Below are 25,217 nucleotides of genomic sequence, written 5' to 3'. Positions count from 1 at the left end.
TACCATCAGTTTTTTGATGCCATGGTTTCTAAAGTTCCTGTATTTATGGTCAGGTGCTCCTTACAAATACCTGTACTTTCATGGTGCCCCCCTTGCAGCAAGCTTTTCTCTGACAAATGTTGGAGGACAGAAGAAAAAGTCGTAATCTCTCAACCATTTCTAATGAGTTTTTCTCCTACAATTATTTGATAAGAGCAGACAAGACTGGAGGCAGCGTGTATGATACACTAGCTCCTACTGCTGAGGTGAGAGCTCTGCTGATTACACACAGTCATTTACACACACACAGACAAACACGCACGCACACACACGCACACACACACCCAGAGGCTTACAGTCCGTCATCTCAGAGTGCAACAATCCTAATAATAACATGAGAGGCTGAAGTTATGACCAGCAGGCACACCTAAGTTACCAATCTGGGTCTGCTTATTCTGAACACATGCGCACACACACACACACACACACATACACTCTATCTCTCTCTGACACACGCACGCACACACACACACACACACACACACACACACACACACAGTACAACTTACAACCCTTCCACTCTTAATCTTCACCACCATTTAACTTCTCTGCTCTCACTACCACCCACCTCACACACTTTCCTCTCCACCTGCTCACAGCTCTTTCCACCCCCCCAACTCACCACACTGAGTCCCAGTTGCTCCCTCTGCAGGTAGGGCAGGTTCCTGCGCTCCAGGCTGGCCAGGTAGTGCTGCAGTCTGGAGTAGGTGTAGGGGTAGCAGTAGGCAAACTGGTATACATCGTCCTCTCGGTCAAAACAGAAGGCAAAGGACATGACGTAGTTGCGCCGGTGGTCAGGGCAACGGTAGTAGTAGACGTTTTTGGCTGGAAGCCTCTGCCTGCAACAGCAAAAGACACATTATCGAGAAATTAGAGAAGTCATTTACAGGACAGGTCTTTGAATTTAGGGATTTGACTTCTTGAAGGGTTAAAACTGTTTCAGGTGATGATATGAGGAACAATGAGAGCAAAGCAATTGTGCAAGAGAAGGAAAAAAGTGCAGAAAGTGTGAAGATAGATAAGGAAATGGTGAGTAATGAGTTATACACAGAGAGAGCTGAGAAATCATAACGCAGAAGTTGCATCAACTTGTCAGTTTGTCGTCTTCCACAGAGTTCAGCTGGCAAAGGAGTACAAGGACTGAGGGAAGTCAGGAGGATTCACCTGGTACTCAAGCTGCTTGAGAAGTTTGGGAAGTATTCTGAGAGGTTCATTACTTATGAGGGGCGAACGTTAAAACAAACCAACACATAAAATTGATGATTCTTTTTGTTGATTTACAACAAACAAATACTTCTGATCATTAATCACCATTTCGTGATTCATCATTTGTCATACAAACACCACAACCGTTATTTATTCTTTAAGGCAAACCCAGGAAGCACAAACATGATAAAATATAACTGATGGATTTAGACTGAAAATGAATGTGTTCAGCAAAACAATGAAATTAAATTACAAAGAGTGATGAATTGTCAGCTAACTTGATGAATTAAAGGCAAATTGACTCAATTACTTGAGATTTCAAGTATCACTATCTTTCAGAAATGCAGGGCATCCTCAAGGTTGTTTAGCATTTTAGACTTTTTTTCAGGCAAATATGAGAACCTGAGAGGCACAACTACTACAAACAAGCAACAACAACGGACAAGAGATAATACAAATGTGATAGCAGTCAAGAATGAAAGAAAACATGACTGATTTTCCTTCATCACAGCTGATCAAAACGACTTGTACGTCATTCAGTGCTCTCCTTGATCACACTGATCTCCAAAAACAGGAGCGCTCAGATTTTGACCTCTGCTAACACATCAGGCAGCCGGAGAACCTGGCATTGAGGTTTGTGTGTGTGTGTATGAAATGTGGCTGGCTGGCGCAGCGATTTTCCAAGTGAACACAAGAGATTGGAAGTATGACAACTATGACACCGTTGCACGATCTGTGGCGCTTTGCATGATGTGTAATTTAGAACTGCAGTCTGAGTGAAAAGCATAAAATGTGTTTGCTTTTTCGCTGAAGTTGTTGTGAGCAATTTAGAAAAATGACATAGAGCGAGGAACGGGTAAGCTTCTAATCTGCGTATCAGTATGTCATATTTCTTGTTGTGCTGAGTGTTGTGTCTTCACTGTGTGCTATGATTGTGCACTTTGCTGAATTGCGTGTTGCATGTTGCATGCTGGGCCCAGGACGAAATAAAGCTGACTGATCCAGGCACCTCATGGACGATCGATGGGGTGCAGGACAGTACTGCTGCGGTCTACACGACTTCTCTGCTTACTCCACCTTTTCTTTCCACACTCTTCACCAGTCTATCTTTGTCTTCCTCTCTTCCCTCGTGCAGCCCTCACCACTGAGACGCACACTGAGGCTGTTGTGTTCATGCGAGTGACTGTATTTGTCTCCTTTCTCCCCTTCCTCTTTCTCCACCTTTCCTTTTTCCAGTTTCCAGTTTGTCCTGTCACTCAATGACTCCGCCTTGACAGTTTATGTGAAGAAGACCAAGCACGGGGAAGAACAGCGCTGCAATAGGAGCTCTGGCAGGCGCTCTGAGAGAGGAGGATGAAAGGAGGAAGAAGACGAGGACGACGAGTGACTGGTGGGTTTGGGGTGTTGGGAGCGGTGAGAAAGGTGGAATAAGGAGATAAGGAGAAGATGAGAGAGCAGGGCAATGGCAGATCTGGGTCTGATACGGAGATATATGGGAATGGGTGGCGGCTAGCAGCACAGCGACTGTGTGATGGCGGGGCTGGCTACTGAACTAGCATCTCTGGCAACAGATCAGATGAAGATGCTATCGGGGCTGTGATAGGAACAGGACCTGATAATCAACAAACAGGACAGACTGCTCTGCGCTAACTCTGACAGAGTGAACTTCTCTCTCTGGCTCACCTCTGAAGAGGGACAGGAAGGAGACATATGAGAGTTTTATGTGTTTGCTCAGACACCTAATACATCTGGTTTGGCGACAGACTTGCATATAAATGCATAGCGAACACTCTTGCATGCATTTTCAAGCACTTGAAGATGTCCCTGCAGGTACCTAGTAAAACAAAAAGCTAAATCACGCGGCCTCTCTCAGACAGAGGGGAAGAAGGGAGAGGAAGGCAGGGCTGATTATTCCTTCAGAGGAAGGAGAAAGGGGAATGTATCTGCATGTGGTTATCTCAGCAGAATACTAATGCAGCCAGTGGCTAGCTATACCACACCCAGCCTTCCCACTGGAGCCAGCTTACCAGCCTTGTCTTAAAGCCTGTAGAAGCTGGACAAAGAAGAAGAAGAAGACAAAAAACAAAAAAAAATCTGAAAAACTGAGAGCACAGCCCGCCAATATCGCAGGAATATTATTCCTATGACAGCACAGATTTGAAGTAGAGCATACTGTGAATAAAAGTGACCGGCAAGGACAAAACAAACCTCCATGTGACACACTCATAGACGCATTTGCACACAACCAAACCCACAGACACACACTAGTGCATTACTGTGGTGCCAGCCCTCCGAGGTGCAGGTTAATTAAAATAAGATGACACCTCACCTCTTCACATATTTCCCTATTTGGCTCTGCCCATCCATGCAATCCCACTTCTGTCTGTTTCTCCTCCTCTTTCTCTCAGCTGGGCAGCGTGTGACCTTTCCGGAGACTGGAAAAGTCCTGGCTATTGATTTTAATTACTGCTGCTTGTCCCATTGCAGCATTATAGTTATAGGCCAGGAGAAAATAGGCCTGTGACTGCTTATGGAAAGAGACCGCCTGGAAGGCCTGAACAACAGGCTAAGGAAGGAGCTGTATCTGCTTTAGGTGCAACAGTCACACACACACACACACACACACACGAATATAAAAAGGCACAAAATCTTCAGCACATGCACACTAATGCACACAGTCCCTTTGGTTTTTTTTCTAATCTGTGGCTGCTCCTGCTCGGCAGCTGGCAATTTGTTTTATCTAAATGGTACCTCCCTGTGCCTCTCCCCTGCCCATCTCTTGACGTGGTACAGTGCCGTCATTCCCAAACAGAATTATCACTGCATGGGATAAGGGAAAAAAAATGGAGAAGCTTTCCCCAGATGATAACACACTCGCACATGGTTTTACAATTCAGTGATTACAGAGACACAGAAACACACACGCAAACAGGAATATGCAAAGACACTGAAACGAAGCAGCGAACTCGAATCGTATGCGAGCTACATCAAGGTCATTCATTTGACAGCGAGCTGTGGGACAAGTTAACTGCCAGAGCGTCACATCACAGCCTCGCAGAATAAAGGGAAAGACACAGAGCAAAGAGAAATAGAGGGACTGAAATACTAGACAAAGGCTGACAAATAGAGAAAGAGACAAGTAAAGAGACAAAGTCAGAGAGAAAGTGACAAAAAAAAAAAAGAGACAAGGGGAGAATGAAAAGGGAGAGGGTTTCATAGAGCTACCAGGCAGCCTTTAGCGAGGTGTCACTTTGCTTGCTGGGGCTTTTCTACTTCTGAACCATTGGTAGCTACAAACTCCCGCTCTGATTTTGATGGCACCGGCGTCTCTCTGAAGTTTCGAGATGAAGGCTTATAAATTGGTAGCTTTCATACGGGCGACATCTTGTCTATATTTTCAAATCAATCAAGCGTAGAGGACACGCCAATCACTGCTGCACTGAGCACTCTCGCAGACAAAGGCAAAAACATACAGGACGAAACTCACAAGGCCCGGCCGTGCACGTGCACACGCGCACACACACACACACACACACACACACACACACACACACACACACACACACACTCGTGCTTATCCACCCTCTTTTATTTTCTATCTCACTATTGACTCTTTCAGCTTGTCAAACGTTCATCCTGTCAACTGTTAGGAAGGTTAAATGTCTTCCAATATGCCCGTACAGCTGTCAAGCTCCACAGAACCACACCAGCTCATTCAAGACAAATAGTTAGTCCGTTTGGCAAACATCTCACATTTCCTTACTCCCTGTGTTACTACGCCAATAATTGAAGAGGCAATATTTCTTGGCGCTCTAAAATGATGCCAGATGTTAGATAGGCTCTTTGTTTTTAAAACACGGCCCCGTGTTCTTCTTCTGCATACCAAGTCAACCGAAAAAACTGCCTCCGAATCATCTGAGGAGCGTCACACGCGTGGCTATATATATTCACGTGTGGAGTAAATGAGTTTGTGGACGTGTGTGTAAACATGATGGGATATATACTGTATTCTTGAGGCATCCATCTATCTTTTTTGGATGCAAATCAAGTTGCAACAAAGCTTTCTGGAGACTCTGTTACTAGGCAACCTGTGCTTGCTTTGTAATTTGGTTGGCCTGCTGTATATTGTGTGTGGTACAGTATATTTATTAGACTGAAGCTTTATGAGAATGTGTCCTTCGACTGGGACTAACTTACACGACCAGTGAGGAAGGGGCATCAGATGCGCAGGAGGAAGTCACAGATTTTGATTTGGCCTCAGCAGTGCTGAGGAGAGACTTCATCTTTAGAGGTTAATCATAACTTTCCGCCGTAGTGTGTGTGGCTCAGCATAAAGTCAAGAAGATGCACATTACGATCAAGGCTGATGATGTGAAACAGCCAGGATTAATGCTACTATTGGGCTCTTCTGGCTAGCTGGAGTAAGGTGTTGGGGGAAGCAATAACACTTGTGAATTACAGACTTTCCGATAACGAGAGCTGAGAGTCACACACCTGTGGAGACAACAGGCAGTTAGCAGCCTCTGGTGGGTCAGAAACAGCCCTCCGATGGGGCTGAAACATGACAGAAGAAGACACTATCACCTGACGGCTGTACCAAACACCCAGGAGGGGAACTCTCATCAGGTGGCCTTTACACCACTTTCTGTTGGAGGCACTGGAAAAGCTCAACTCATAGATATGCTAGTTACTAATCAGTTAATTTGTTTGTTCCTCGAATGCAACGTTTGGCAGCTTTCAGTCCTGGATGAAATTCAAGGTGAGTTAGCCGCATCAAGTCGGTCAACATCAGATCACACCCACAGCGCTTCACCTGAGCTCAGATTATGCAGCGGGCATAAAACGTGCTGTTATTTCCATAAAATTGTGAAAGCAGTCATAAATCTTGGAGTCTCATCTAAATAAAACACATTTGCTGTTTATAGGAATAACCCGGTTTGCTGTGCTGATATGTTTAATACAGAGGGAGTGGTTGTGTGTGGCAGTTCGTTTTTATCAGTGTATGTCTGTTGGTCTGTGTGTTTGTCCTTGTGTGTAAAAATATGTCATGTCACCATCTCACCATATCGTCCTCTACCCCAGTCTAATCTAATCTGTACAATCGCGATCCCAAAAAAGTTGGGAAAGGCTCAGTCGCTCATGAGTAAGGATGGAGCGAGGTTCACCACTCAGTAAAACACGTGACTGTATAGACGATATTACTACATGGGCACTTCACCTGTATACACAGTTCATTTGCAAATGATTGCATTCAGTATTTATTTATGTTTTACACAATGTCCCAACTTTTTTGGAATCAGGGTTATAGGTGAAAAGACACCTTCTACCTCATGCGTCTGATTTAAACTGTGTTTCTTTGAACAGATGTTTAATTATCAGTACTCTCAGGACTCTCTGCACCGTCACTTCTCTTTGTCACGTTGCTGAAGTGGAAACGCACCGGACCGTCACACCACAGTCATCAGGATGAGAGCAGAAACCAAAGTCTTATCATGTAAATGTCTGCAATGTAAATATGGTCTAGCCATCGCCTCTTATCTCAAACTCCTAATCTGTTCCGCTCTAAATCTGATAGAAATGCGAGAGATGCACGGCACTCATACATTTACAAGGGATACTTTTATCACCCCCGAGGTGTCACCCGGAGATGAAAACACTGGAGGATTTACAATTGCTGCTTTAACTCATGGACCGTGAGATAGTGGCAATGAAGGAGACATGTAAAGAATATTTTTTCATTCTTTCTTTTCTAGAATTTTGCCACCAAGTTTCACTCATTTAGAATTTCTTACATATGTGCAGATAAACTGAACTTAAAATTAAATCTTCTTCTCGAAGGGAAATATATAACTTCACGACTGAGCAGTGTGACAGTGCCTGGATGGACCAGTAGAGGGCCACACCTTTGAGTGAGAGGTGAACTGTTTAGAGGTGAGAGAGAGAGAGAGAGAGAGAGAGAGAGAGAGAGAGAGAGAGAGAGAGAGAAAGCGCATTTTTAAGATTACCTCAAACGGTCCAGCTCACAACAGGTACATAAGTAAGAGAAAAGCCACCTGCTGAATGATGCAGCTTGGTTGTAGGAGAAGAAAAGCATTTAAGCCTGCACATTTATCTGATGATCAAAGGACATATGACTTCTCTAACTACAGATTTAGATGGACAAAATACATCACTTGATTGTACAGACCACTTGAAAAAAGAGACCAAGACACACTGGCAGTAGTTAGTTCTGAGTCATCTCTCAGACACTGTTTCATGGACACAAAAACACTGTAATGGACTGTGCTGGAAGCTTTTTCCAAATCAATCCTCAATCGCACTAAAAAAAGTGGCCCCATATATATTCCAGAGGGATCTCGGCTAGATTGAGCACGCAGCACCTGCTGGCAGCCAGCTCCCCTGCGTCTTGTGGGGCAGCAGGGCAATTAGCAGAAAGCAGATGATCACTGCGCCCTCGCCACTGTGGCGCCACTGGTCCCCTATGGGGCAACAGGGCAGGTGCACGTTTGTCTGGAATAATGGGGGGTATGGAGAAAATACACACAAGCAACCATAATGAAAAATCAAACACACACACACACACACACACAAAAAAAAATAAAAATTGATGATGTCAGCGTTAAGCCCCTGTCGAGCAGGGGTGGTGTAAGCGAGTTGGAGGAGTGGGCCTGAGTGTGTGTGTGTGTGTGTGTGTGTGTGTGTGTGTGAGTGAGTTTAAGAGGAGAGCAAAGAGACTGTCCGTCTGTAATTGTGTGATGCAGCATTTCCCAGAGTGCAACATTATACTCCCATCACATTATCTATGTGTGTATACGAGTGAGTGTGTGTGTGCGTGTGTCTATGAGTGTGGACCGAATAGACAGACTGGCGCCAGACTAAGTCATAATAATAATGTTTCAAGAGACCAGACACTTGCACAGACAAAGACAACAGATATATACACGCACACACACGCACACACACGTAGACACATGCACACACATGCACACACACACCAAGGTATATGATGAGAATGTTTGGCACAGTGGGGTAGTGATCATACAGTAGATGTAACTCTATTTGTCCAGTCCATTAGTCCATTAGTGATGTTCTCTATGCCACAGCACAGGGAATGACCCGGCCTGGACAAGCCCAGACTCTTCTTTCTTCCATTTTCTTTTTCTTGCGTTAATCGTTTTGTTTCTTTCATTTTTTGCTCTTTCCCTTTTACTTTCTATCTTTATTTCTTTCATTTTCTTTCAGTCCTTTTCTAAGCCTCTGAATGACGTGTTTCAGCCTGAAACACAACATAAACTATAACCACTGTGGATACTGGCCGTGCTGTCTTAGTTATACAAGTACATGATTTGTTTGAAGTCATCACGGTATATATCTCTGAAAAATGCATCATCGATGAAAGAATACACTCTGATCTCACTGTGTCTGACTCGCACACCGCTAACACTGGGACAAGTGATCTAAGATCAAGCATCAGCATTACCGCTTCTCTATTCCCTGTCTGTGTGTGTGTGTGTGTGTGTGTGTGTGTGTGTGTGTGTGTGTGGTATGTGTAAGGAATAAGGTCACACAGAGTGATGAGATCATTCTCTCTGGAAATTTACTCAGTGGAAGGCAATGCAATGCACACATGACACATTCTGAAATCACTTTTTATTAAATTCCACACAGAGATGAGCTCACCTCCTCGAGTCCATTACACTGATCAGAAGGACCCGCTGTTGTGGAAAAATAACCACCATCTTGAATAATGCAATGACGAGCGAAATAAATTATAAATCATCCTTGAGTCACAATCAGTGTTGCTGATTTTCCAATAATGGTTTAGAGGCACCTCCTTGGGCTTGTTACAAAAAGCAGTCGCTTCACGTATCACGAGCACGACAGCACCTGTCATGTTATTGTGATAAAGTATATTTTCATTTTCATTTCATTGTTTTTGTATTTTTAACTTCTTAGTGACAATATACAAAAAACATCTGCTTCAAGTTGTGTAGATGCACAACAAAAGGCCTGTTTATAACAGCAGGTAGAGAAAAGAAAACAGGTTATAGTCTAAAAGTGACCACCTGGGGAATATAGACAGTGGATGTTGTCCCAACCTTTTTGCAATAGAGGACGTGAATGGATTGTCGAGAACTCTCTATAATACAGACATGCGTTAGGTGGAAGGAGAGCTATGACATGCAAAGTGGGCAGATGGTGAGAAACAAAGGAAGAATAGAAACTTGAAGGCTTTAGAATCCCTCAGTCATTCACAGGTGATGGGAAGCAGTATTATCAGAGGTTTTATCTTTTTCTTCTCCAAAAAAAAAAACCAAAACCAAAACTGCCTCTGACTTTTTTTTTTCTTTTTTTTTGCATTTCTCCTGGCCGTGTGTGGATCACTTTTCATTGCAATCACAAAGTGCATTCAGTGACCAATTCTTTCAAATTTCCTGAATTGTCTTCTCACTCAAATTCAACCACCACCAAAACAAAAAATGTATTTACACTCAATTTTGCACATGACATTACTGTTATCTAATTATGATCTAACTCTAAACGTCTAACTGGTACACTGAGCATCTATTTTCATTTCTTAGTGGTCTCTATGAAAAGCTTTCAGGGTTCTCTTCCAGCCACAGAGTGAACGACAGCCCAACCGTAACGCGTGACAAAGTGTTACTGTTGACAGACAAATGCTGTCAGTGTTTAGTCTGAGATCTTTGCATTTTCAATGTGAGATGAACTGCTGTGCTGAACTGCATCTCGAAATAAATGAACTTATACAGAATTGTGAGTTAGCAATTGTCAAAAACCATCTGGTGAAACAGCGGGCAGCGCGGTGTGTCCTGGTGGTCCTAGTATGGATCTCATAGAGCAGAGATGTGAGAGGGAGAGCCGACAAGTAAAAGCTGGTGAGAGAGGTTATTATTGTGTGTTTATGTGATGTTATAATGTAAGTTTTTGTACCTACAAAACACTTCTTCTGTGTTGAAAACAATCCTATCGTGCATTCAGTGCTGGGTCACAGACATAACATCAAAGCCTTGTTTTTAAGACACATACATTCAACTGCAACACCCTCATTTTGATTCTGGACTGAGACCAATGTTGCACGTCGTACCCCTCGTTCTCTCCCCATGTTTCCTGTCTCTATCTCCACTGTCAATATCAAACAACGGCAAAATGCCAAAAAAAAAAAAAAAAAATGCATTAATTATATTCAGATATGATAAATTTGCATTAGACTGTGAAAAGTCCTCCTGCTGTGCTACTACTAATATCACTAGTATTATGAACACTAGTACGTTTCCGTTGCGATGCAAGCTGGTGCAGGTCTTGACCCACATGTATCTCCTACGGTCTCATACTCGTCTGCATTCACTGCATTTAACAGCAAATTTCCCAACTTACACAAGATATTCAATCCTACACAGATGACCTCTGATGTTCCCAGAGCTACAGTCTTCAGTGTTATATCGAATGACTTCATTATTAAGTGATCATTTATTAGTTTAAAAAATATCAGAAATTATGACAAATGTAAACAGCAGGTTTTTTTCTTGAATATTACACAGTTATCAAATCGTGAGTCGACGGCCTGACACACATGAGGTAACTCTGAGGCCACAGTACTGATGCCACGCCACATGTCGTCTGTAGCGCGATCAGCACGCAAACCCCAAGTTGTGTCTGTCACAAGATCAGTAGAATTGTACTCATCTAAAATCTCTATCTGTCCCTCTGCCCCCTCCCTCCTCCCTCCTCCTTGCATCCTGCCTCTGTGTCCCCCCCCCTCCCCCCTCCATCCTCCCTGAGGGCCCTGCTGGCCTTGGCACAAAGATGCCAGCCTGTCTGCCTGCATTTTCCCTTGGCACGATGGTGGCAGCTGGGGGCCTGGCTGCCCTGTCTGCCTCCATACTCCCCGGTATATCACACACACACACACACACACACACACACACACACACACTCCACGTTCACAGCTTGCAGCCAGACTGGTGTCACCATGTGTGTGCCAGGGGTAGCAGCACCCACAGGAGGGGAGGGCTGGAGGGAAGGGGGGAGGAGAAGGACCAGGGTGGGGTGGAAGGGGGGTTGGGCGCTTGGGCTCTCAGAGAGCCAGATGCTACCAATTAACTTCTCCGGCCGCCACAGGGCTGGAGGGGGAGAGTCTGGCACCTGTACCATCCAACTCCCACCCAAACACGCGCACACACACATGCACACGTTTGTGGCTGATGGTAGCAGTGGCTTGTGTGAGAGATGAGGACCACATGTTGCCTCAGAGCTGAGAAGACAAACACATACACCTGCTGAACTCTCCTGACCTTTGCCTAAATAATCCTCTCTTCTCACCTTCAGTCTCTACAACTGTGCAGAGGCACGGGTCAGTGTAAAGTGCGCACTGACACACGTGTCTGCAAACAGAGGGACAGCGGTGCAGGAGTGACCGCGACCTCCTCCATGTGAATATGACCCTTGGATAAAAGCCTTTCTCCTCTCACTCTCTTTCATTCACTCACTGTATAGGTGAGTGTGTTTGTCTGGGGGTGCGTGCTGTCAGGCTGTGTTGGTGATTATACTAGACAGAAGGAATTACAGGCTATTACAGAAGAGAGCCTGTGGCTGTAGCACCTCGAGCTGCACTGCCCTTAAAGGCTTATGGCTCTCAAAAAGCCAGCCTATTATTCCCACCACAGCACACAGCTGCCTGCTGAACGTCAAAGATATAAATAGAGAAAACGAGCATGAATCTACAGTGTCATACAGCACTTGTATTTTATAGTTTCATTTAAAAACAGAGTGTTACGGATTCAGAAGGAAAAATAAGCAAACCAGGCGTGGCATTCGCTTGCAGGACAGCAGACTGCCATTCATGCTGGACAAATTATTATTTGGTTTTTTTATAAGCTCCATGGAGAGAAAAAAACATGAACACCTTGACAAGGCTGGTCATTTTCTATATTGTCATTACTGTCAACAACAAATTACACGAAAAGACCGAAACCAACATGCTGAAGCCAGCTTACTCCTCTGTGCCACAGAGATTCAATGTCCCAAAACTATTAAAAGGACATCAATGAACTGCATCACCGCACTGTGACATGTTCCTTCATAACAATGAAGATGAGATGGACACTGTAGTTTATCTTAAGACGATCCCACACCCACATGTCTTAAATACTCACTGGAGCACCAAATGTGCGTTATCTACATCTGTAGAAACAGTCCCCAACAAACACACTATTTACTCCAACTCTGTCATGATAAACTGCAGCCCTGCTGTTTTATTCAATTATTTAGTTTTTATTTTTATTTATTTATTTATTTATTTTTAGAAATATAAGTGTAAGTTCATGACTTGCTTTAAAATATCTGTTTTCCTCAGTTGACAAGGTAAGGGAGGTCAGAAAGCATTGAGAGACACAGTAACATACTGCTAGTTTTAGACCTTTCATTGGCTTTGTTAACAATAACAAAAATACCTTGTTGCCACTGAACAGTTTGCCAAACATGAAATTGCCCTTTGGGTAGGAAAGCTGCTTTAAACTAACCTATTATGCCAAACTCAAATGTATTTGTGGATCAAAATAGTAAACTATGATGAAAATTTTTACAGATAGTATCAAAATAGATATTTTCCTCTGTGGCAGCAGCATCACTTAAGAGTGAATTTCAGTCAATGTGCACTCGAGAACAGGCAACTTCTGCTTGTTTGCTTTGATCTGAATGAAGACATGATGAGTACTCACAGTCATCACATCTGTGCAGAACGTGTCAGATAGCTCTGCAATGTTCTATCTATCCATCTATTTAATCTTAAGAGAACAGGAGAAGAAAAGTAATGTCGGTCTAACTCATGTGACTCCACAGTCTGCACACTCACAAAATCATTTTCTTTCCCAAAGTTTATTCTATAAAATTCAATATCTGGCATGGCTTAACAAATAAAAACAACTCTAGAGACGCAAAAGTGAGAAACAAAGAGCCGGACTGCTCTCGGAAAGAGGATGGATGGGTTGCACAGTGCGAGATATGTCAATTCCTTGTCGATATGGGGTTCACAATCTGACAGGAAATAAATATTCTGTTCATGAAAGTATTTCTGCAAGCTCCTAAAAGTAGTCGATCTCATGCATACTGCAACTTTGCGTTTGCACTAAGGTGATCACTGGTTTAGCTAGGTATAAGTTAATAATGTCACCAATCAACAGATTAACATCAGTGCCCTCATCATTCACAGTATACTCACGCACACACACATACACATGCGCACACTGGGCCCTGTCCATCAGAAGAGCCTGTTCCCTCGCTGTTCTGAGTGACAGATGACTTGTCACAGAGCTAAACGGGAGAATATTTTACTGCAGATTGAAAGAGGAGGAAAATGAGAGATGGGGAATAGAGAAAAAAAAAGAAAGAAATTGCTCCATTACACCAGAGAGGTAAATCATTCGATGTGCAGGAGATCACAGAATGACATTTACATTTACACACATGGTCACACGGGCACATGTATGAACATGATTCCCTCTGTCTCTGTCTGCGTGGCTGCACTTGCTCTCTCTGTTTCACACATATGTTAACGTACTTCCATACATACGCTCCTATGCGCACATGTACACACACACACACACACACCCAGAGATCTTCAGAATCCAGGCATGAGAAAAGCTGAGAGGCTGGATCAATGTTGGGCTCCGGTGATTAGCTTTAATTGAGGAAAAAGAGCTATGGGAACAAAGAAACATTATGACCTTTTCTCTGTCTGCACACGCTGCGCGCTAATAAGACACATTCACATAATATCATACTGACCAGAATCGTCTAACTACATCAAAAGCACTTTCTCATAGCAACAGTATGCAAATGGATGGCACAGAGAGAAAAACAAACCGGCGGATAATTGACTATCCTTGCCATGTTTTTGTGCGTGAATGGCAATTTTCACTCTCCTGTCGAGTGCATGCTGATTATTCTATCAGACAAAAAGATTGGCAGTGTTTCACATCCTGGTGCTGTGGAATGGCCTGTCTCGCTTTCTGCCTCTCACCGCTCTCTTATTTCTCTCTCTTCATACGTCCTCTCTGTCTCTCTCCCGCCGCGTGTCAGTTTCTGACTGAGTCAAATACCACTTGTCAGGAGAGTGCTGTTTGGGCTGACATGAGATAAGAACAGACCAACTAGACAGTTATATGTTATTCGTCACTGCTGCTGGACGCGGGAGTAAGACTGTGATGTATGACTGATGTATGTGAGTAAGTAATGCACGGACCAGTGGCAGTGATAATACAGAGGCCCAAACTGGAGAATGACAGAACTACTACAGGCACCGAACGCATGGATAATTAAATACATTTTAGGTATACAAATTATGTATAAAGCTATGTACAATATGTCACAGAAAGTACACTTCATGAGAAAGTACATCAATCTTCCTCACATCGTTCAGGTTGTGGCCAGGGGCGGACTGGTATAATAACTCAGGCTGGGGATGTAACGTCAGTCCAGGCCAATCTCCAAACTGACTCACTTCACAACAGGCCATATATATTACATTTTGTTGAAATATCTTTTCTGTCTACTATGCCAGTAACATATATTTTACCTATAGTTGAAGAAAAAATATCAAAAGTAGTTAAAAACTACCAAGTGCCTTCAGATTCAAGAGTTAGTCAATTGCCCTTACATAATTAAGGCAACAAGAATCAATATTTATCCATATCATTGTGCACTTTTGGAGTGTTTGTTTTGTACTCAGCGCTCTGACTGGACTTTTATTATCATGAAGCTCTAGTAGCTCTGAGTAACTGGAGATACAACCACCTGACGGAAAAGAGCAGCTATTTTCCAGATTATTTCCACGCATACACATCTCCTGCTTTCCTTCATAGCATGATGACGTTTTTTAAACACGAGTCAACTCGGGAAGCTAGTTGTGATATGACGTGATGAGGGCTGCCCTGCTCGTGTGTTTTTTCTTTTTTAAACATCAATCATGTCTCATGTGTGAAGATATCTGTAATTACACAGCATTTAGTGCTACTTTCCTCCCAGGCTTCTCTCCTTTTAATGGGCTCCCTCTCAGCTCCCTTTCTCCTGTGGTGTCCATTTTTTCGATCATCATCACTGTCCGAGGCTGGCTTAGGATGGTATTAGTCCCCGGGTTGTGCCCAGTGACAGCTCGCTGCTCCCCAGACACAGGTTAAAGGTCCAGCGTGTAGGATTTAGTGGCATCTAGCTGTGAGGTTGAAGACTGCAACCAGCTGAATACCCCCAGCCTCACCCCTCCCTTTCCAAGCATGTAGGAGAACATACGGTGGCTGTGAATCTGGTGAAAGGCACTCTCGAGAGCCACTGTTTGGTTTGTCCATTCTGGGCTACTGTAGAAAAATGGCGGTGCAACATGGCGGACTCTGTGGAGGAGGACCTGCTGCTTCTGTAGATATAAAGAGCTCATTCTACGGTAATGGAAACAGAATGATTCTTATTTTCAGGTGATTATACACTAATGAAAACATATTGATATCATACTCAATTTCTACCATATTCTGCGCATAGATTTGAAGTTGGGTGAAGCTAACTGGAGCTGTGTTTGCTGATGTGACCAAAACTCCATGCACTTAAAGAGTGACTACACCAAGGTTAATAATCCTGTTTGTACTGCATGTTTTCTCAATGCAATGCTGAGCTTGACAACTCACTGAAGCATAATTCTACATCACAGTGCGGGTTTGGTCAGAGGTGTTACACATTAGAACCTGTCAACCCATTGAGGTGAGTGCAGCAATGTTTTTCATTCGTACAGAATTAATGTGGAGTTGCCCTTTAAAAGAACCACAGAGCTGTAAGTTGCTCCTCAGCTAAAAGGGAGGTGCCCATCGAGCCCACATAGCCCTGTGAAGAGCTCTATTTGTGTTCAGATAATGGTGGAGCAGCTGGAACAGGCCGCTCTTCAAAAGACAATGCACCTTTTTTTGGCAGCTTGGAGAAATTTGAGAGGTTTATCTTTGTAATTCCAAAGGTTTGCAGTGAGCACAATGGAGGTGGGTGTCTTCATGTCCAGACATTCACCAAGCTGCAGAGCTGACCCCCCTAATCTCCCCAATCTGTGGAAATGCCCACAGGGGGAGAGTTTTGAGTTAACTTTGCTTGAGCCCCGCTGGATTTGTATTAGTGTCCTCACTCACAAAAAGTGTCAAGTGAACACTTGCCAGACAAGGACAGGGACTCTTCACCCCTGATGGAAATTATGGCTTGTCAAGATAACTAAGCAACAGCAATGGGCGAAGACAATAAAATTGACTCTTTTGATCACTTTAGCTAAAAAATCAAGTCAAGCAAGAAACTAAAAACACTCCTCTTTGCTCCTCACACACACACACACACACACACACACACACACACACACACACACACACACACACACACACACACACACACACCACTGAAGCATCTTTTCTCTCCCCTTGATTTGACCTGAAGAGAAGATGCAACCCGACCAACCACAACATTAAAGTTTATTCCTTAGGAAATCACACTTCCATACACTTTCTTTTAGCCCAGTATGACTGAAGGTAAATCAGTTGTCTAATTAACCAGTAATATTAATCAACAACTGTTTTCTGACATTTAATCCAACTCCTATGTCCGTACAATGTAAAATGTAAGTTAAGATATGAAGTTATAGTTTTAATACTTGGTTTTTATGAATCCAGCTACTTTGCTACAGCTAAAGTATTTAATTCCTTCTTACGAGATTGATCAATGCATTGTTTAACTTAATTTGTTTGTTTTCCCTGCATGGGGGGGCAACTAGAGTTAGAGACATGACAGATTTTCACATCCTTAATACAATAACAAGTAAAGAAACCATGTGGAGGACATTGGGCTGCTCTGCTCTGTTGAATAGCAGTGACCCCAAACACAAAATCAAAAGGCCCAAAGATAAACGCAAAGTGGAAAGTGCAAATAGACATGCATCACAGCAAACACTGAGGTTGTGCAACAATGCTGACTTTACAAAACGGCAATTTAAGTGACGTCTATGACATTAATGCCTGGTGTATGAGCACCCTCTACTTCTTCTCAATCATTGTAATTTTAATCAATGCAGCTGTCTGCGGCTGTGTAATGGCTCATGCTAAGTTAAATCTCATCACACAGCAGTGATCCAGTGGAGACACGTATGGAGGACTACAGCTGTGGTGTTGTGCAGCTGACTTTCAACACGCAGCCAGTCTAGACAAAGAGTTCTGCAGTGCTCTTCACTCACTATATGTGCGTAAAGTAACAGAGGAGTTTAAGAGAGAAGACAGGGAGAAATAGTTGTGGACTCTCTGCCTTTCATTTCCTTTAAAGGGCAAAAGAGCAAAAATCCATCAAAACAACAACTGCAAAAGCAAAAGTATTGTGTCTTCTGTTTGAAACATCCAAAAGACCATAACATATCATGATGTGGCCAAGCTGTTGAAAAAGACATGGCTAAAAAAGAAAAAAAAAAAGTTTAAATTAAATGTCATATTCTGTGCAAGGCTAGAAGACTGCCAATTCTTATTATGTACTAATTCCATGAGGACGGGGACTTAGAAAAAGACTTTAGACCACTAAAATTTAATCAGTTCTTCTTTCAGTCCAAGTGAATATTTGTGCCAAATTTGATCATATATACAGACAACTCGAAAACATTCTGTCTGTGGCCATGGCCGTAGGTATAGAAATGTTTCAGGCGACCACAGACCTCAGAAGCTGGCCCTCAACATCTGGAGGGAACTCAAACTAGAGGTGGACAGACAAACACACAAACACAATATGTGACTGACTACTTCAACTCGGTGTGAGGGCTTTCCTCATGAGAACAGAAACACACCATCAAACCCTTTCCACCAACACAGCCAGCGCCGTGCACAGAAAACTCCCACACCAACTGGTGTTTAACCACAACATTAGTTCAAGGCTCATTTCAGTACAGAACCTATTGAAGGTGGTGGCTTATTAAAAAAACGCACAAGGGCAGAGGCTGAATTGATACTCTTTGAAGATGAGATTCCCAAGAAATTGGTTCCTGCTTTAATGAAATGGGTGCCTCCCTTACACACACACACACACACACACACACACACACACACGCACACACACACACACACACACACCGAGCTAAAACTTGCGTTTGTTACGTCTGTTCCCTAGTTTTCATTTTACTCTCTCACACACAGACACACACTGAAACACACAAATGCGAGCGCACGCACATGCACACGCACACACACACACGCACACACGCACACACACACGCACATGCACACGCGCACACACACACACGCGCACACACACACACACACACACACACACACACACACACACACACAAAGCGATTATCACCAAAGGTACGTACGCCTGCTTGTAGCTGTTCCCACAGGGAAACTAGCTGTACAGCTTCTCCACTCTCATTTTTCATTGTCTGCTTATGATGCCCCATGTGTGCACACTGACTTTCATTTAACCCCTCACAACACACACAAAAACACACACTCACAATCATGTATGATGCCGACCCCTCCTTTCTGTCTCCATCTCTCTCACACTTAACCACACACACACACACACACACACACACACACACACACACACACACACACACACACACACACACACACACACACACGCAAACAGCTTCTCCTGCACTTCTCTGTTTCATTGCACTGGCAAAAAGGAAGCTGCACAGGCGTGTCCCCCACATGCTGCAGTCACACAGTGAGGCTTTTTACAAACACTGTTCTTTCCCTCGTCAGACATACAAGACTCTGAGGTTGCTTTGAATTCAGCTAAGATGGTATATTCAAACAATATATCAAATCGATATGATAGAGCATTTAATTCTTTTTGGGGGCAAAAAGGTCCCAAGGTGAAAGAAACACCTGACAACAGAAGGGTTAAGCTTTCCAGCTGAAGCTGCCCTGATGCTGCACATCCATGTATATCATAAAGACTGGGCATGTTTGTGCTGCAAATGATAAATTTCAGTTTAAAACTCCAACATGTCTCTTTCTGCTTTGAGATGTCTGCTATTCGTAGCCTCATCCATCCTCTCAACAGTGGGTGGAGAATGGGTGGGACAAGTTCTTGCCCTAAAACTTCCATGTTTTTGGACAGCCCTGTTCTAATTTAATTAGTGTTCCTCATTGCTTTGATTGTGGTTGTTGTTGTTCTGAACTTTCTGTGCCACACTAGTTAACAATCAATTACTTTTTGTTTGGTTAGCCAAAGAGATACAGTAACACCGAGTGGCAGCATTACAAAACCTTCATGCTGGAAATGACGTTTATGCAGAAGTTCTCCTCAACAAAAAATAATACACAGAGAATATGTTGTTCCCATCAGCGGATTAGTTGGGGGTTTTAGCAATGCTAGCAGCATGGTTCTAGAGACTGCAACGTCAGCCTGTTCAGCACATTGGTCCAGACAAGGGGGCCAATGTGTTTGGTCACCGTCACATGTGTCACGTTTAGCCATGACATTGATTTTTCATTACTGTGGCAAACATTTTAGCATACTGAAAATAATGTGTTGTACTGTAGCTGCAATAACATGCAGTTGGAGGGCTAAGCACATGCTCACATAACTGAAGTTACATCTAGTAACTACTGTTTTCCTTGCTATACCACCGACTCTGGTAACACGAAGATATGGGAGGTAACATTATGGATAAAGAATGCCGATTTTTTTGTTGTTGGCTGCAAAAAAAACAAAAGTCTTCATCTACTCCCACCATCCGAGGAATTAGATTAACTTGATGGAAATGTCCCAACAACAACTGCAAAACTCCGAGGCTATATGTGTGCGCTAATCATTTTACTTCTGACTGCTTTGAGGGCCAATACAAACAAACACATACATTTTGAGACTGCTCAAGGATGGATCAATACCGACTTCAAACCCAGAACCTGGGACTTTTTCCTTTTTATGTTGCTTTACTGTTTATTTTGCTGGTTAGCATTTTTAATTTGGTGTTACCACGTTCTGAGACTAATGTGGGTAGTAGCAGCAATTGTAGATCCACACATTGGAGCACGTTGGAGTACTTGTATTGATGGACAGTCGAGAAATTGTGTGAATATTAAACTTCATTTGAAGCCAATTAAATGACCAGAGTAGTATCTTGGATGCGGGAAACTGTTTTCACATTGCTTTTTGTGTTGTCTCTAATAGCCAGACAGAACGTTAGTAGCAAGTCAGTAAAACTGGGTTTAGTTAAAAACAACTTTTACTCAGTTTGAAGGAAGGTTCCTCCACTTCCACAGCACTTAACTCTTGTGTATCCAGTTTCTAAACAACTGTTTTGACTACATCAAAAAAGAAACAACACATTCAATAATGGGCTTTCTCCTGTGCAAGAGCTGTGGTGAAACATCTATCCAATAGTCCTGTTCATTGGTAGCTATACTCAGTAATATGCTGTCAACTTAAAAACAGGTTCACTGAAAAGCCTTTCAGGGACAAAGGAACGAATTAAGATACTAATTACAGGGTTAAAGACAGACTAATGATATACAAGTTATTTAATAATTGCAAGCTTAATAATGAAAAGTTACACATTAATTGTTCACAATCTGGGTTGAGATGATCAAGAGAGGTGGGGAAGTGTAAAAGGTGATTTATGAATCTGTAAAAAGTCGATTGTTAACTTGGAATTTTCTAACAATACAGTGGATCTCCGTGGCAAATGCAATTTTTCATGAAGTTTCATGAATATTTGAAGCCCCAGGACCTCCTCCAATAATTAATAAAGTAAAAACTTTAAATAAAATCCTATATCTGAGTTAAAGTTCAGTGTTTTGTGCCAGCGGCAAAGTTTGCACTGACTACACTACACCTGGTCTGCTGCCCTTTTTCTGTCATCATAATGTGAATGTGTTAACACGTACTGGTGTGTTTGCAGTATATGTGAGAGTGCTTGCGTGTGTGTGTGTGTGTGAGTGTGTGTCTGCGTGTGTGTATTGATTGATGCCTTCCAGGGCAGAAGCGTGATTGAAACACCTCCTCACCATAAAGCTGTCGTGCATGTGATGGAGTCGCAGGGTCATTTTATGCATCACACCTGTCCCCCTTCCTCCCCACACTGGTGACACGCAATCAAATAGGAAAATGGGCATATATGTTTTCCTGGCCTTGAGAGGGCTTGTGTGGAGAGTTGTATTTGTGTGTGCGTGTGTGTGCGCGTGCGCATGTGTGTGTGTGTGTGTGTGTGTGTGTGTGTGTGTGGGTGGGTGGCGTGCGAGGGTTGGGGGAGCCCTGCGCAGCCTGTCTCTTATAAATTACATTTATATGCAACTAATTTGCAACAGCAAATATGTTTTGAGAGAAACCTAACGCCGACCAAATTCCGTTTTCTATTAACATAATGAGAAAATGTTTTAATTAACATACCTGGCAACTCGCAAAAATGCTGAAACTGAATATATCAGTAAAATGTTCACTGACAATGCATTTCATTTACTTTCACAAAAGTAGGCAGTCTTGCTCTACTTTAATACAGAAAAAGTCAGCAATCATTTTTATTAACATTTAACCAAAATCACAATCTTTCCTGAACCAAAGTGCTTTTGTCGCCTAAACCTAACCACAAACAGGAGTGTGGACACGAGCTTTAGATTCAGTTCTGCACATTTTATGCTCACCATCCACCCCAACCACCACCCTGTGACTCCAGTGCGCTACATAAATGTAGAGTTTCATTCACTCAAAGAAACGCTGTCTCTGAACAGAATCCACACAGCAATTACATTGTCACCACAACTTAATTATGAAAACAATTTATTGCAAAAATGTAAAATAAAAGTTCTAGGAGACAGGGGTGTCACGCGTGAATAGAAGAGAGGAAAAAAAGAAGGACAGGGAAACACACAGAAAACCAGAACAAGAGAGACGTGTCGTGGGATAGCAGACGATGACGATACATTTCAGGGGGAAATACTGCATTTTTTTCCACAGCAGAGGCTACTATTTACTTTCCTTTCAAAAGGATATTCTTCACTTTACCAACTGGTACATCAGTTTACGGAAAATGATGCATTTTTGTAGATTAAACTACCCAAAAGTCACTACATCATTAAAATGCTGTTAACATGTTGATGCATTAACAATAATGACCAAAATTTGAGTAGTTTGTTGCAGATGCACTTCTGTACTTTACTTATATAATTCATTTTTTACAGTATTTTAGATTGCAGTGCTGCCACTTCTAATGGCTTGAAGATGAAGATATGTTTTCCACTACTGCAAACACATCGATTTATTACAACAATCAACAAAAGCTTGATAAGCAGAAGATAAAGTCTCCATCTAAATCTGTGAAGGCAGTGCCACCACTGGAGCCCATATATGTTGCAGTGATTTATTTTTTACCAATCACGTCTAGAATTTAAAACCAGACCAGAGTTTAGAGAGAATTTTGTGATTTGTGGATTAATCTTCGATTGGATTAACTCCCATGCACTTCTAAAACAACTTCTGGATCACAGTGAATTTCTATGAATAAAATCTGTGCACTGACAATATTATGGATTTGAGTTGAAACCATTCGGAGGATAAAGATCAAGATAAAATAAAAAATAAAGAAATGAATAAAGTGTGCTTTTGGGATGCTGGTGGAGAAACCTTAATTCTCATATTTCTATCCTCCTCACAGTCTGACTGCTATCTTATAATATTCCACCGTGATACAGACTCGCTGTGAAAAAAGAGCAAACCTGTGTGCTGAGAAACATTTGGCAAACCAGCCCCAGTTCTAAAAATAGCCCAGAAGGGCCCCTAAAATAATGACCCTGGCTGGCTGCCGTAGTGTCTAAGGCTGGCAAGACAAACGACATCCATTCCCGCTCGGTGCCTTTAATCAGCTTGTGATAATTAACGCCACACTCCATTGGCCAAACAAATATCTTTGTCAAGGTGCTCGTTGCTGTACAAGTTCTTCTCCTGTTCTCATAGACAAGATAACAAGCAGTCTTTAATTGCCTTAAATTTTGTGTAGTAGTGGTATTATAGACTTTACCCTGTGCTGTTAGCGGCTCTGGTAGTCACCCTCTGTTTCCCTCCCTTGTTCCTCCCTCTTTCCCTCCTTCCCAACAAGTACATAAAATATTTCATCATGCTGGTGGGCAGTGGTAGTGGCATCAGACTTTAATAAAGTGAACGACCTTGTGGGATTGCAGAGGGGATAGATTAAGTTTGCCTTCCCTACTGGCAGAAGCAGCCACCTCTGTGGGGTTTCTTATCTGGAGCTTTACTTAATTACCTGCTTTAATTCTAACATTCTCTAAAATGACCCCTCGCCTCCATGAGACAAGCTGTTTTAATTAAACAAATGAATACGTCGCTTATCGGGCGGGATCACAGCTCTCGTTTGTCACAGTAACAGTTAAGGATGCCGCTGATGATCACGTTATCTGGGACTTGGCCTGGGTTTCACCACACACAGAGGAAGGAGCAGTCGATGCTATCTGGTTACTGTATGTGGTACTGTAGCGATATGGAAGATTACAAACAGGCCCATTAGATATAGCAGACATGTCCACTTAGTCACATAGTAATCTGATGAGATTCATGATGTCGCTATGCATCCCTTATCATGGTGGTAAAAGGGTTTATAGCCGAAGGCAGCAAAGTCAGAGAGGAGAGGAGAAAATGTCGTAAGAAATAAACAGAAGGAAAAAAAGGAAAAGTACAACAAACCAAAAGAAAACCAAAAATAGTCTGCCAGCTATTCCCAAAGTCACTGACACCGGCCAGCCTGTTTATGGTAGTTATATAACAATATTTTAGAGTGTGCAGAGGGTTCCTGCGCAGTGCTGCCTGACCAAATTTAATGGGAGAAGTGTCAGAGAAGCCATTATACCAGCAGGGGCACGCACAGCCCTATTACATATGGCTGCTGGCTGCTAATGTGTATTAGCAGGAGACAGAGGAAGCAAGGTGAAGATAAGTGATTTTGCAGTAGCTGGCTAAGTAGGACAAAGGAGGGAGGGAGCGTGTTAAGAGAGGGTGAGACAGAGAAACGAGATCAGGAATGGTCACCAGGACCAGGGTGACAACAATTTTGGAGTTACTTATTTGCTGTGTCGAGGTGCGAAGAAGTGCATGACTAAAGCTCAGTGCGAAGTGTTCAAGGCCCCGCTGGAAAACTCTAAGGTCAAAAGTGGAGTCTCCAGGCTATCTGTAATATCACAGTGTTCTCGACCAAGACATTAAGGGGGTGTTCCTTTTGGCTCCAAAGATAGAAAGCCTTTAACAACCAGAATGCATTGCGACGCACTGGACCACGATGCCCCCGCTGGTGGGTGACGTATGACTGGTCGGGCGGTGCTTGGTTTTGGCTCTTTCAGTTTCAAGCACACTAGGTCACAAACTGTCTTCTATTACAGCTGCCTAATTTGACCGCCTGATAGGAGATTCGTGACATGAGGCTCTCTCTCTTGATCTGACGTCTATGCTCTTTGTGGCTGTTGAGGCGGGCGTACAAAAATGACAAGGTACAATCTGTAGTGCAACCAACAGCCCTACAGCCTGTAGAAGTCTGCTGGAAGATGCAAAAGTTTTGGGGTGCAGGCAGCATTGTTTATTTGCATACACTACCCATGTTACGATGATACAACGCTGGTTTTCCTTTAACCTCTGCTGTAACTGCTTGTTCAATATAGAAGTTCAGGAGAAAAAAAAGCAATCCAAATCTTCTAAATCAAAACGAGACTGCTGGAGCATCTCAAAACACCAACCATTAAAACAAGGTGACAGCCAGTATTTTCTGCTGCTTAATAATTTAGTGGAGGATTGAAGGCTGCTCTTGGCAAGAAAGTGTGAGTTTGCAGTGTTTGTGTCTGTCAGCAGTAAAATTCCAAACACTGTGTTTTTCGTCTAGAAGGGGGCACCTTGCCCAGCCAAGGAATCCCAAATGCACTGAAAAATGTAGAGCTGCGTGCCTTCCTGCCAAG

At 42.9% G+C, this 25,217-nt stretch overlaps 1 protein-coding gene across 1 annotated transcript in view; it reads right to left on the bottom strand.

Moving 5' to 3' along the window:
- agbl4 (AGBL carboxypeptidase 4) overlaps positions 1–25,217 on the bottom strand; it is a 262,639-nt gene that overhangs the window by 122,681 nt on the left and 114,741 nt on the right. The window contains exon 5 of the mRNA XM_076725999.1: positions 662–878. Coding sequence (XP_076582114.1) covers positions 662–878 — 217 coding nt within the window. The remainder of the gene's footprint in view (positions 1–661; positions 879–25,217) is intronic.

Source organism: Chaetodon auriga, chromosome 3 (genome assembly GCF_051107435.1).
Source record: "Chaetodon auriga isolate fChaAug3 chromosome 3, fChaAug3.hap1, whole genome shotgun sequence".
Lineage (NCBI taxonomy): Eukaryota > Metazoa > Chordata > Actinopteri > Chaetodontiformes > Chaetodontidae > Chaetodon > Chaetodon auriga.
Note: the sequence above shows the minus strand (reverse complement) of the source record. Positions and strands in the feature narration are given on the sequence as shown.